Below are 13,837 nucleotides of genomic sequence, written 5' to 3'. Positions count from 1 at the left end.
ACATGATTAAGAGCCAGCAGCCCCACTTTTTGTGGCCACTCCGCATGATGTCTCCACATGGGAAATCCCATGTAGTGGGCCAATTATGAGCGATCCCATCCATTCCCAGCTTCCAGCACAGGAGTTCCGATCGAAGCTAATTGAGCAATTGAACTCTGATCGCAGACTGCGAGCGATTGTGTCTTTAATTCATAATCAAATGATGGAAAACGGAACTGCCAGGGGGCACTAATCTCTTCCTGCTTACGGCCATGTAGCGGTCAGTTGTGATCTATCCCGTTTGGCGGGCTCTGTTTTAGGGGTGAGTGCTTTCGGGTTCGTCGGTGTCAAAGGTCAAAATGGATGAAAACTTCTCATGGGTCAGTTCGGTGCTTTAAAATAAATCAGGAACCAACTCGATTTCGGACACGGAAAAACGGGTTTTACTACCAATTTCTGCTCCGTTTTAAGAACATACTTCCCGAGCTTGACCTTTGAACTTAGCCCAAAAATCCAAAACGGGCCAATAATTCCAGTCCATCCTAGAATAAACCGAGTGCATGGGTATGCGGCCTGTGGGAAATGTTCTCGAATTTAGCCAGCTGCTTGCCGCATTTCGGTAAAAAAAAACTTTTATCAAAAGAACGCGCAGATAACGGCGGGCAAACAGAACGAATTTGCCCGAAACTTATTTACACTTAGCGGCAACATTTGTTTGGCATTCCGAATATCTCAAAGATAGTGCAAGATCCGTGGGATGCCATTCGGATTGCAGCAGACGCCCGGCGGAATCTAATTTTATGAATGAACCAACTGAGTCCGAGGGCCGAAGGAAGTGCGAGTATGCGTAATGCAGTAACAAGTCAACAAGGCAACTAAACTTAAACTAATGAATAGAATGGCTCTCGGCACCGTATATAAACATAGTTTATCTGTCGGCAAACATTTGCCATGATAATAGTGATGAATACATTGCATCTGGGTCGGGTCGTACTCGAGATAGTTCTTCTGCAGGTGAGCGGAGCGTGTGGGAACCACAGAACCTTCGCTGGTAGCCCAGATCTCTGGGTCTCTAAAGGTGGGCAGAGCGGAAGTCCAAGTCGTGATAAGAGTGGTTCCGATGTGGAAACATCTGGGGCTTCGCTTTGCATATCCCACCTCCACGCCCTATGCTAATTCCATTCGACACATCCGGGATCGCTTATGTTCCCTGATATACTATAGTCTTTCAGCTCAGCCGGTTAATTAGCTTTTAGCGAGTGAGTGACCACTTGGTCCGATCTGCGACAGAAACAGAAGCTCGATTGCACCGGAACCCTGACACCCAACACGCGGGTATATTGCCCCTTTCCTTTCCGTTCTGCAACTAAATTGCCGAAACCCAATAATTCTCACATTCGCCGCTGACTTTGATTGCTCCTTGTGGTTTCCAATTTCCAGGAGGGATCGAACGTTCGCTCGACAGAAGGGTTGAGGGTAAGGGTTGTTCGGCTGCCCAATAATATTTAATAACAATTGATATAAATATTGAAAGTATTATTGAGTCATAATATGGACTCCTTCGCCCTTTGGTTGGACGTGAAATTTGACTCGCTTGTGGCATTTCTGATCCCATGTAATCTCGTCTAGCTTATCTTGGACCCCAGTTCGTCTAATAAATTACATTTGAACTGCTCAATTTTCAGAGCTATTCAGTTCGGCGATAAAGGCTTATCGCAATGAGAAAATTATAACTAGAGAAGATAGTCCAGCTTCGAATTTCAGATCACAGCTCGTGGAAATCGTAAATAAGTCAGCAAGGAAGGGATTTTCAAAGCTGGTTGAAGTCACTGACTGCCTGGATTTCCCCAACGACCAATTAAAATAGCCTAGCTTCTCCGCAGTCTCATTTAAATATCCCTACATCCTGTATCGTTTCTCACGGAAATCTTTCAGAATTTGTTCCATTTTTTCCTGGTCGTTTTTTCTCGTCTCCACCGCAGTGTAACAAATTCCAATGGGTTTCAGAAATGCACGTTGTCGCCCCAACTTATGATTAAATATTTGGAAAATCAGCCGCAGTCATAAATTGTAATCTTCAACGGGCGAGTTGTCGTTGAGGATCCTGACGCAGTGGATGTCGCTTAAGGGTATGTTATTGTTTTTTTAATACTTGTCCAGATGTTGCTATAAGGTTGCAGTTGATTTCGACGGGGCAACCGATGGAGTCCCATGTGTCAATGATTTTTCCCGTATTTAAATGCTGTCCCTGTTCGGTTTTTTCTCACACTATAGTTGTCGTTTAGCTAATTTGTGATTTTTGGTGTTTTCGGTGTTGGATTTGCTTTACGCTTGCGTAGGAAAACTATTTTCCGGCTATTGATTTCCATTGAGTGGTTGAATCGAAGTGCTGGGATGATTTATTGACATGTTTACCGTTCCAAAGGGGGAATGATTACCCTTGGAGTTTGCAGTGTAGCCAGTTTGTCCCTGGGAAAATACTTCTATACACCTGTTTATCCAGAGAATGTCCTGGGGATATCCTGTCCAACCTGTGCGCACATCCTGCATCCGTATTTGCCTGAGGACATCCACCAGGAAATCGGACTGCTCCAAGATCACGTATGTAAGTATTCTAGAAAATATTATTTACCTACCGCTCTCACACTGCCTTTGGAAGAACATTGAGGAAATCCTGATCGCCGGCTTTCCCAAGGATATTCAACTACACGAAAACAAAGCGGAAAATCAGAATTCTCCACAGTAATCCCCCCATTCCCCCGTGTGTTTTCAGAGCGCCTGCGCACAGGCCTCGGTGCAATGAGCGTAATTTGAAGACCGCGAGAAAGGCGACTGTGTTCACAGATTTCCAATTAGATTTTCCCACACAATGGAGCACATAGGGGCACCGGGGGAAGTTAGTCTCTTTATGCTTAATTAGGATTGCGTATTGAGTTTCCAGGAAGTGCTCCAAGCAAATTGCGGCTGCCAGTTGACAGTTGATCTCTGATCTACCTGGGCACAAGCTGCGGTCTCGCATTGTTTGCCGTTTAATTGCACTTGCAACTGCAACACACCCATAAAAATCTCAACCGCAGGGTCCAAAACAATCTGAGTCAAGTGTTTCTGCACGCAAACGAAAAGATCCGAAAGGACTTCTACCTGCTGCCCAGTACGCAGGCGCAGCGGATTCGGTTTCGGTTTCAGTTCCAGCTGCTGTTTGTGGACACAGGACGAGGTAAGGAAAGAGGACGAGGAGCGGAAAACGGACATGGCTGGTGGACAGCACTTTTGGCACTCGTCCTGCGGTCTAGCGCACATGTGTTCCAATTTTGTGCTGTATCACCGCAGAGTGCTCAAACCAGAACGAGAGCCTGACTTGCGACACACTTGACGTTATTGTGTCCATAAAAAAGGCTGGAGAGGGTTAAAACAAATATTAGTTAATACTGGCGAGTGAACACGGCTTGTCATAATAAAGTTGTTATCAAGCCAAATCGTTAGAATAGTCATGTTTCAAATATGTAGTTATTAATCTTAAAACCAGAACTGAAGAGTAATAATTTCAGTCATTTTTTGCGTAACTTCCCTTTTCCATCATTAAAATTCCAAGTTATGTGATATTTTTATACTTTTTGTGGTTCAAATGGAATCAGAAGACAGTGCTAACGAGTTGCAGCATCTGCGGTTGGGGTTGAGTCTTCTGGCATGTGTCCGGATCGTCTTGATTGCCTCGTTTGCTGTTTAATCGCCGTTGACGGGCATAAATTTCGATCCATCCTGGGAGACCCCTCTTACGCTGCTGCCCCCTTCCATGCGACGACACCCCTTTTCAGCTGATTTGTTTAGTAAACAAGCGGATTAGGCACCAAGGAAATTCGAGAGCGCCCCAAGTTGGGAAGCCAGCGAAGTGTTGCCCTGATTTCGGTAAGGTGAGATACTCAAATTGGGAAGTGCCCGAAATGGTTTCATTGACAACTGTCACCGCTCCGGACGCAAGTATTCAGACTGACGTTTCTATATTTGGAATCATTTCGGTGACTCGAAATTTCCCACAGTTTACCAACAGTTTTTCGGAGAGGCCACAATTAAAATTTAATTTTAAAGCCCACACTAATTTAGTTTTTTTCCCCTGACTAAAGCGTAGTCTAATTTTCCTATTCGAGCAGGAGTGCAACCCCTCAGTTTTAGTTTCTGGCGTGACTCGGTCTCGATCCTTGTTCCTTTTTTCCGATCCTGTCGCAGGTGGCTCGTTTTAATGTTTTCAGTTTCCGAAGGGAAAGAGGGCTTGCGTGCCTTTTCCGCGACACAGAGATTTCCTCGGGCTTGGTGTACCAATTTTATAGTTTCCGGATCAAAAGATCACATCCTGCGGGAAGTATGACAGGATGCTTAGTTGACTTTGGTGGGAAAGTTTCATGGCCTTTCGTAATATTCCCCAAAACATATTTCTGTTTCTTTGTGGTTAGCTAATGATATGTTTTGTCATGTAAAAAACATAAGTAAGAATTGGCTCTTGGGGTGTGGTGTGCTGAGGGAATTTCCAGAATCGATCGTGTAAGAACTAATTAAGACAGCACGAAGGATAAGTTCAGTCTTGTGATTTTTGGGAAAAAATATTGAAAAAACTTCAGCAGCTTTTCTTGTTTAAGTAATTTGTTATTTCAAAATGATACCTTGTTTCTGTCAAGTACACACTGAAATTTGTTGAAATAATTGTTACCAAATTGATACCAATTTATACAACAGTACCTATAAAAACCTTCCGAAATTCTCGTTTCATTTGATACCGGCCTATTACCATGCATCGATGGTTCTTTGCCAACGAGCGGGAGGAGTGTGAGCGAAAACCGGAGGAAGACGGCCTCAGTGACGCTTCGGAGACACAAGAGCCACCACCTCCACCTCCAGTTCCCACTACCGAGTGGCCCTTCTGTGTGGTGTTCCACAGTTCACTCAACGGAAATGAGTATGTTGCCATTAGTGGCAACTGTCCCTCTCTCGGAAACTGGGATCCCAAGGAGGTGTACATTTTGGCAAAGCATGACTGCATGAACTGCATATGCAATTGCCATCAGTTCGAGGCAAGCTTGGAGATACCACGTAACATCGACATCCACTATCGGTACTGCGTTGTGATCCACGATCCGGAGACGGATGAAGTATATATACGCTTCTGGGAATCCCAATTACATCCCAGAGTGATTCGAACTTGTCAGAACATGCTAAAGCGCTGCGACGTCTTTGGAAAACCACACGACGATGATGAAGCGAACCGGGTGGACCGCGGATGGGCCACCACAGAGACAATTGTGCACCTGAAGATCTTCAATGCTCCGTTCTGTTGGCAGCGTCAGAAACAGAGGCTTCTGTATGTCCATGTGCAGCCCATGTTTGAGGTACCGGAAAATCCTTGTAACGAACCAGCCAATCCCATCAAAATGGTTTCGTCGCAAACACGTTTATCGCGTTATCTGGACACCCGGAAGATTAAGGCAGAGAACCTGCATCTTCAATTCGCCCAAGTCGAGGTGGCCAATCTATGCGTGCAAAATCCTTTGGCTTCGCAGCAACGATTTGGAGCCAGATGTGGGCCGAAGGATATGGAGCTATTTCATTGTTCCATCGCTTTTCCGGAGGAGACGCTCTACCGCCTGGATCTGTACACATACGCCCATAAAGCAGGCTATGATGAACCACCGTATCATTACGGGTACGGATTCCTGATGCCAGATCAGCTGCTGGGCACCGAAGGCTCTGCGCGGGTGAAGATTACCTGCGCCTCCACCCACCGTCCACTGATGGAGATGTGCGTGCGTTATCTAATAATTCGACCCTTGCCAAATTTCCGTTGCGATTTGAGCCACAGCTACGAGCGCTACTGGCGCAAAAATCGCCTGTGCATGAACATTGGGCACAAAGGATCGGGAAATACGTACCGGTTAGGATCCGATGTGGTAAGGGAGAATACCTTGTACGGTTTCAAGCAGGCTGCTTTGGCCAATGCGGACATGGTGGAGATGGATGTCCAGCTCACGCAGGATGCCCAGGTGGTGGTGTATCACGATTTTGTACTGCGATTCATGCTGCAGAGAATGCCAAGTTTTGAGGATCTTCTGGAGAACCAAGATTTTCTGATATTTGCCTACGAGAATCTCAACAAACTAATGCTCCTCGCTATGGGAGGATCGAAACGAAAGGACCTCATTGCCGTTCCCCTGGAAGCATTTTCTTACGATCAGCTGAAGGAGGTGAAGGTCCTGCGATTCGCTGGTAGCAAAGGCTGCGATAAGTCCTGTGATCGAATGCTGCTGGAGCAGCGCCCCTTTCCTCTGCTTCTCGACCTTTTGGATGAGGAGAATCTGCCCGTCGACATGGGCTTTCTCATCGAGATCAAGTGGCCCCAGATGACCAATATGCGGCGTTGGGAGAGCGGCAGCTTTAAGCCCACCTTCGATCGAAACTTCTATGTGGATACTATCTTGGAGATTGTTTTGAATAAGGCAGGAAAGCGGCGCATCGTCTTCTGCAGCTTCGATGCCGACATCTGTGCCATGGTTCGGTTTAAGCAGAATATATATCCCGTGACTCTACTGCTGGAGGATCCGAACTCGCCGGTTCAGTATGCCGACCAAATGGTAAGAATGGAGGACGTCGCCATGAAATTTTGCAACACTCTGGAGTTCCTGGGGCTGACCCTTCATGCTAACTCACTACTGAACAAGCCCTCGACTATGGCATACCTGCGCCAGATCAATCTGGATGCCTTCGTTTATGGTAGTTCCACCATTAACCTGGAGATCCGCAATAAGCTAAAGAAGCACGGAGTGCTGGGAATCATCTACGATCGCCTCGACCAACTGGACCAAATGGGCGAAGAGCTGGAGGGGGACACCATGTGCACCATTGATTCAGTGACCACAAGGCGCGTGATCCACGAGACGGAGGTGGAGGAGTGGATCCAGAAGTGTGGCTACAAGCCGGAAACTTCCATCGTCGTGCATAACATTTACATCGACTGATGGTTTTTCCCTCTTTCCGCTTTTACCCCGCTGACAAATAAAGTATCCAAAGTTATGTGCCCGTGATAACAGTCCAAATCCCGGTCCTGTAATCACCAGCCAACGTCCAAGTCGAACTATAAAGACAAAGAAGCATTACATGACTAAGCCGACAATATCCCACCAGACCAAAGCCAAAGTAACGACAATTGTCAATAGAAGGACCAAAAGGACTGGAAGGCTAACCCCTTCGCACACCCCCCGCGAATTGGCAAACATTTTTCGCAAACACTCGCGCTGCGAATGATAAGCTCATGTGAACTATTGCCGGGTAGATAAACAAAGGACCTCCGGATACGGAAGCTGCTGGCAGGAGAAGGGGTTAAGACGATGCGGTCCAAAGTCCCGTTGGGCGGTCAAACGACACGGCATCGTAAATGATATCCCGTGGCGAATGGGTCTCCTTTATAGGCCAGTGCACACTTTAGCAACACTCAGTCGAATCTTGGGCACAACCCCTTCTTTCGTCCTGCCGTGGTATTAATATCCTTTTGCATGTGACTCACTCCGTCGCAAAGACGTTCTCTCAGTGGGATGTGGGTTTGGTTGTTGTGCAACTTCCCCCATCCCATTGTGCTATTTATCATAATTTTTCAATTTAACACTGCCATACACGAGGGACACACAGCTCATATCCTTCTTCCTGGCGTGTATAGTTTCCAATGTTTACTTGCGCAAACATCCTTTGACGAACTTTGCCCATTGTCCAGACTTCCTTTGATGATGTGGCTTAGCCGTACCTTTGCTTTTTTGCATTCTCATCGATTCCATCTTTCGCCATAGCTGTCCGTGTGTGTTTGTCCTGCCCAGGAGGGACATCGCTTCCGATCCTACAGCCATCGTCCGTTAAGGATGACGTTATTAATGAGCATTTTGACACTTACGTCTTGACATTTGCACAGCTGTCCGTTTGTCTAAGGACTTTCGGCGATTGCAGCGAGTGGAAAAGGTCAACTATCTGCTTTCTTTTCGCCGAATACCGTTCGCAATTTAAATAAATGTGTAATTATGTTTGCTTTAGCCAGGGATTTCGGCAAACTCATTGGTTAAATTTGAATCTTGGTTCGATTCAAGGAAATATTTGTATGTTTATGTCAGCATAGGAATGTAAATATTTAAATAGGATATGGGCATGGAGTGATTGACTATGATTATCATCGATATGTAGCAGTGACTTATTGGAATGGGTAATTCCAAATTATAATAAAGCTATTTATGCTATAAAGAACTAGCCGTGTTCTCTAATTAGAATCTTAAAGAAAATATGCTTTAAGTTCTAAGCATGGCATTCTTAACTCCTCGTGCCCATTAAGCTCTTTCCAAGACGGTACTAAGATTGAATCATAAATCCCAAAAATTATAGAAGCAAACTTTTGTGGCCCATGGGTCCCTTGGACATTGTCCGGTTCCAGCACACGGCAGCTGTCTTCGGGGCGATCGGATGACCACCCCATCCCGGTCGCTTCCAGCCCATTGCATTCCCTTGGTCTGGTCTTTGTCCGGGATTGTTTGCCTTCAATTTGACTACAAACCATAATTTATCTTTTCAGACGTGTTGGTCAGCGCGACAATGGCGGGCCAGCGACAAGGATTATTGATTATGCAAAGTGCCCGGTGCCCAGGACAATGCCGGGAAAACAAAGGCTTAAGCAAAGAGAAGAAAGGATTCCAAAGAAGTCTCAAGCTGGGCGAAGGGGTTGCTTTGGTCGCTCTACTCGAACTGGCCAGCGGTCAGTGGAAGTTATGAAATATCCGTGCCGGAATCTGATGAGCCGAGAAAGTATCCCCTTACAGGACACAACGCGTGTGTTTTCGCCCATTAGAGAGATAATAGTTTTTGACATTGCTCGTCCGTTCGCCTCGGCTTCTCAACCTTTTCGGTGTTAATGGTCAGTTTCGCTATTTTGGCATGGTTAATTAATATCCAGATCCGGCAGAGTGTGAGAAAGTTGGAGGCAAAGGTGAGACTGGGCGAGTTGAGAGGCCCGAGCTGTTGACGGATGCTGATGGATTAGGGAAATAATTAATTACCATTCCGATTCAACGGTATCTGACCGATAACTGGATCAGGTTTTGACCACCAAATCAATGGCTATTACAGGGTTATGACCCTTTGTTCAAACTAAACTGGTTTGATAGGGGAAAACGAAATTTCTATAAAATATTTCAGATTTTTATAGTCATCAGATAGGAATACATATTTACTCAAAGCTAAATTGTTGTTTTCAAAGAAAGTGCATTTCTACCCACTCCTTTCAGAATTTAAATAAATATTGAAGCAATATGGCTTCCCTCGTTCAAACCGATCAATCGTAAGTACAAAGAGCTGTTTTCAGCAAATAAAAAAACACATCAATTCCAACGAATTGGGGGAAGAATCTCGGGCTTCTTATTCGTTCTACAAGCTGTTTCTTCTTGATGTTTCCACTCAGAGACCCAGTGTCGTTGCAGACAGTTGTTGATAAGAAGCATTTCGTTTCTACGAGTGCCTGATAAGCGCCATTTGAGAGAGCGACTGAGGCGAGGTCAATTGACCTGCTTTTAAGCAGAGACTTGTGCACGTCCGTTCATCAAAAAGTGCTTTCGAGATTGCCATCCCGCTACCTCAGCCTCCTCCTCGGACCGAAAAACCAACCGCGCTAATCTATCAGTCGAGTGTCCGTCTTTGTTTTCGTTCTGTCGGACTGTCAATTTCCAGGCCGAAAATGTAAACAAACCGAGTGTATAGAGCGAAAAATATTAAAAAACTTCCACACGCTTATAGCGAACAAATAAGTAGCTATAAATACATAAATATATACTCTACAGATGTCGCATCTTATCAGTCCGCTGAGGACCCAAAGTGATGTCCACATCAGGCGAGAGTTGTGAGATTAATTCTGCACATAGTACATACATGGCTGCCCGCCCACTGAACTTTTGTCCTGCGACGAACAGCCGCGTTCCCTGATCTTTGGCGACATCAATTTTTAGGGTGAACAATTTCAATTAGGTTCACGTTGAACCGCGATTGAGATTAACGCACTGCAAGTAGTTTCCCGCAGATAATGCAATTGTTGTGTGTATTTGCGTATTCCGCACCGCCGGCTGGAAAACGCCAAACGGTTAGCAGTATCCCACGCCTCGAATCGAAAGACAAAGGCCGTCGATTGGCGAGGGACAATAGATGGATACTCATGCGGTCTGTGGCAGCACATTAGAAGCACATTAGGGTGCCCACTCACAGGAGCAGCGACACATGCAAGCTGCAGTTTAGCAGCCCAAGATACAGATACACGTTCTTCAAGATACGACTACTTAGGATCCAAACAAAGGCGCCTTTTGTTGGCTCGACTATATGGTTGGATGGCTGGATGGATGGGTTCAGGGTCCCTCTGCACGATTCCCCGCTCTCTTGGCCAACCGCAAATGACGCAAAATTGTCGCCAAGAAGAGAGTTTACCCACGCACACTCACACTCGCACTCGAATCTCTTGACGAGATAACAAGATGCAACTGTGAGATACGAATGGCCACAAAAATACCGTTTAATGAGGCCCTCGCACACAGCTTGACTATTTCTTAGATCTTATCCCATCCGTAGGGAGTCTCTCAAAGGATATTGGCCCGGCTGCCTATTCTCATTGAAATCGATTCTATTCATCCGCTTTTTCGGGTTTCCGAGGCCCATAACTCGTGTTACTTTATGCAGCCGGCTTTGTTTGACCACAAAGTGTCGCTGACCAAGTCCCCATAATCGATTGAATTACCCGCTCGCTAGCAGCTTCCTTCCGCAATTCATGTCAGGCTCTAAATTCAAGGGTTTAGAGCCCCAAAATGTGCAGCGTCAACTGCCGAGAAAGGATTTAGTGGCAGTGCATCTTAGCAGGAAACTACTACCGATTGGTTGGATGCTGGCCAGGGTATGAACTGATGTCGTCAGCTTTTCACATTTACCGCTGAAAGCGCCCTGAAAGGATAATTGAAACGAGCCCTTGAGACCCATTTGAGAGAGTCTCTCCTCGCACATGAATATGTAATTTGGTTCGGATTTGAATAGAAGGATGCGACAAAAAGACTCAAGTGGCCATTGAAGAGCTTCTTTGGGGTGTGGGTGCTATATGAAAAGAATCAAAATTAAGTGGAAAGTTTCCCAGCTCATAAGTGACTTGTGTCAAAGCGCTGCGCCAAAGAAAAGCCTAATTCAAATGCGGCATAAACCTTTTTCGCCATGACAACATATTAAATGGGACTTAAGTCGTAAACAATGCGGTTTTAAGGCCATTCGCCACACCCTCGACGAGTGGTCGCTGAAAAGTTTAAGCGATTAACGCAATTTAGCGAAAATAACATGCGAAATTGCGCGCTTGAACGCCTTTTCAATGGCACTCAGATACAAAAGCAGCCACAGTTGCAGATAGTGCAAAACAGGGAATCCCGCTGAGCTGAGCCGCATTTTGAGCGCACTTAATGTGGGAAAATTGTCGTCACTTGTCAGTACACGCCCACCTCGAACAACCCCTGATTCCCATCAAAGTGTTAAAACCCAATGAGCCCATTGCACACACAATTGTTGCCAATCTGGAGATACTCTCATCTCCAGAAGCGGATTGCCCATGCTAATCGTCAGATGCGTAAAACTCAATGAACACTCAAGTGCCAGGGGTCCAGGACAAAAGTCCCAAAGCAGCTAAGAGGCTACTGAAAAAGAGAAAAAAAAACAAACAGACAGACTACCAAGATCGCGAACTCATAATCCTTTCAATCCGATCATGAGAAACCGGGATGGTAACCCTTTGTGGCATTCAGGATCCGACCTTTTGGAACCTACGCGTGCAGCCTCCGCAAAAATTCCTTTGTGGACCATTTAGTGAGTGCGGTTCTCCGGGTGTTTGGCCCATTTGTGTCTGGGTTTGCCATTCGCAACTCACAACTCGCAACTGAAACTCGACAAATTAGGCCACTCAGCTTCCACGGACCTTTGTTCGCCTTTTATCCTTTTTTCGGATGCTTTGTTTGCCCTTACTTCTTAATGCCCAAGATCATAATGTTTGCGTCGAAGGGTTGATCTTGTTGATCTCGTTTTTTACGTCGGAGATCCCTTTAGCTCTGATATGATTTATTTGTTTGTATATCTGCAGCGGACAGGGTTATCTCGATCTGGGACAGTCGAATGCTGTTTAAGGACTGCCCTTTATTTGACTTGACTTTTGCACTCTCATCTTTGGGATGCTGCACGTGCCGAAAGATTGCCATAAAGCAGGTAACAACTATATGTTGTAATTCAATTAGAAGAAAATGAAGTAAAAAAGAAAATTCAACTTTTTGGTATATTTTATTCTCTAACCATTAAGAGTTCGCTGCTCATCAAACTATTTCTGGCAGATATGCAAAATAATGTTCATCTCCAGGAAGGCCAGCTAATCTAAAACCAATTTTCAACTCTCGCTGCTACGCAAATTGTCCATTAGGCTAATTACGCAAACATTTGTGAATTTACTTATCCAAAAGATTGAAACGCAAACCTCTTGTTCAACTCGAAAATCCGTTGATTGATGGCCGCATTGTTCGGTTTTGTCAGTTGCGCCATGGCCATGCAAAAGCGTTTGTCTGGGCACCCAGAATGGATTCGGATTACACCTGGACTTGGAACTCTGGACCGTAGACTGCGCAGAGCAAACAGATTATTTTCATAAATTAGACTTTATTAATGATTAAGAAGACAGCTTTCGAGACGGGATAGCCAAGAAAAGTTGAAGGACAACGGGTGCGCCTGCCAAACGGGGTTGGGCTGGTATTTATATATCCTTAAAGGATGCGGCTGAGGGCCTACGAAACTGGACAGTGGTCAGCGCATTGGTCAGTCACGCACGTAATTTTGGTATTACCCCTTCGGGACGATAGCTCGCAACGGGATAGGCAGAGTTCAGAGGTCACCACCGTACTTTTTCCCGTTTCTTCTCACAGTCCGAGCAGCAGGAAACTTAAGACGTTTTCACGTTGAATTCTAATGATTTTTGTATTCAAATGCGGATTGCTCCAACCAGTTTGGGCAGTTCCCTTACCACCCAAGGGAGTGTCCACTGAATGGCAAGGCGCGCATCCTGCTGACGGCGGGATTGGCCCATCGTCCATCGGTCAAGCTGTGTGCGAATCCCATCCAAAATGGCCAATGTCCCATGTTCGGATTTCGCTTTTATTACTGCCAACTCTTTTTGTTCGATGGCCTCGACAAAGGGGTCAATTCGAAAGGGCAACAGTTGATGGTCAGGGCGCATGAATCCTGAAATTGGGTGGCCATTTTGTAGCAAACGCCAACGGAATTAAATGTATCTAAATACGGAAAAGCTTTAGTTGCCTTCAGAAAATAGTTGATTTTGTAGAAAACTAGTAATTATGATATCCGGTGTGGAAGTAATTTCCCTTCGAAGAAATAAACCCATCAAATGAACTTTGTCCGTTGACTCGTGGTGACCATTAAACACTTTTTATAATTTTCTTTAAACGGTATTGTGTTTATATCACCTCTACGCTAGAATTGTCCCCTCTTTTAGTGTTTTTTAACTGCTGGCCCAACGCTCTTTTAATGGCCTCCACTTGACCAGGCCACCTTAGTTGGTTTGTTGACACCTGCAGCTCTATTTCGTCTTTTTTCGAGATCATAAGAAGAATCATAGCTTGCCACTTCTTGCTGCATGGGCTTAAACTTTGAACTATGCCGACTGTAACTGACACTCGAAATTCATATACAGGTAGTGCGACTCCGGAAGTTTCCGCGCTCGTTAAAACCCTCGATTTAATGAAGATAAATCGTAGTTGGTTTTCAAGAACTAAAGAAC

General features: G+C 45.4%; 3 protein-coding genes across 3 annotated transcripts; all 3 read left to right on the top strand.

Annotated features, from left to right (window-relative positions):
• The first annotated feature begins 4,640 nt into the window (after positions 1-4,640).
• LOC117145573 (glycerophosphocholine phosphodiesterase GPCPD1) lies at positions 4,641-7,082 on the top strand. Its single transcript, XM_033311279.1, has one exon. The coding sequence runs from the start codon at positions 4,761-4,763 to the stop codon at positions 6,978-6,980; it is 2,220 nt and encodes a 739-aa protein (XP_033167170.1). The 5' UTR covers positions 4,641-4,760; the 3' UTR covers positions 6,981-7,082.
• A 4,386-nt stretch (positions 7,083-11,468) lies between these two features.
• On the top strand, positions 11,469-11,621 carry LOC117146060. Its single transcript, XM_033312000.1, has one exon. It carries the CDS (start codon positions 11,469-11,471, stop codon positions 11,619-11,621), a length of 153 nt encoding a protein of 50 aa, XP_033167891.1.
• Positions 11,622-13,008: 1,387 nt separating this feature from the next.
• LOC117145498 lies at positions 13,009-13,278 on the top strand. Its single transcript, XM_033311178.1, has one exon. The coding sequence runs from the start codon at positions 13,009-13,011 to the stop codon at positions 13,276-13,278; it is 270 nt and encodes an 89-aa protein (XP_033167069.1).
• The last annotated feature ends 559 nt before the right edge of the window (positions 13,279-13,837 follow it).

This window comes from Drosophila mauritiana, chromosome 3R (genome assembly GCF_004382145.1).
Source record: "Drosophila mauritiana strain mau12 chromosome 3R, ASM438214v1, whole genome shotgun sequence".
Lineage (NCBI taxonomy): Eukaryota > Metazoa > Arthropoda > Insecta > Diptera > Drosophilidae > Drosophila > Drosophila mauritiana.
The sequence above is the reverse complement of the archived record's forward strand: the minus strand, read 5'-3'. Positions and strand labels throughout refer to the sequence as shown.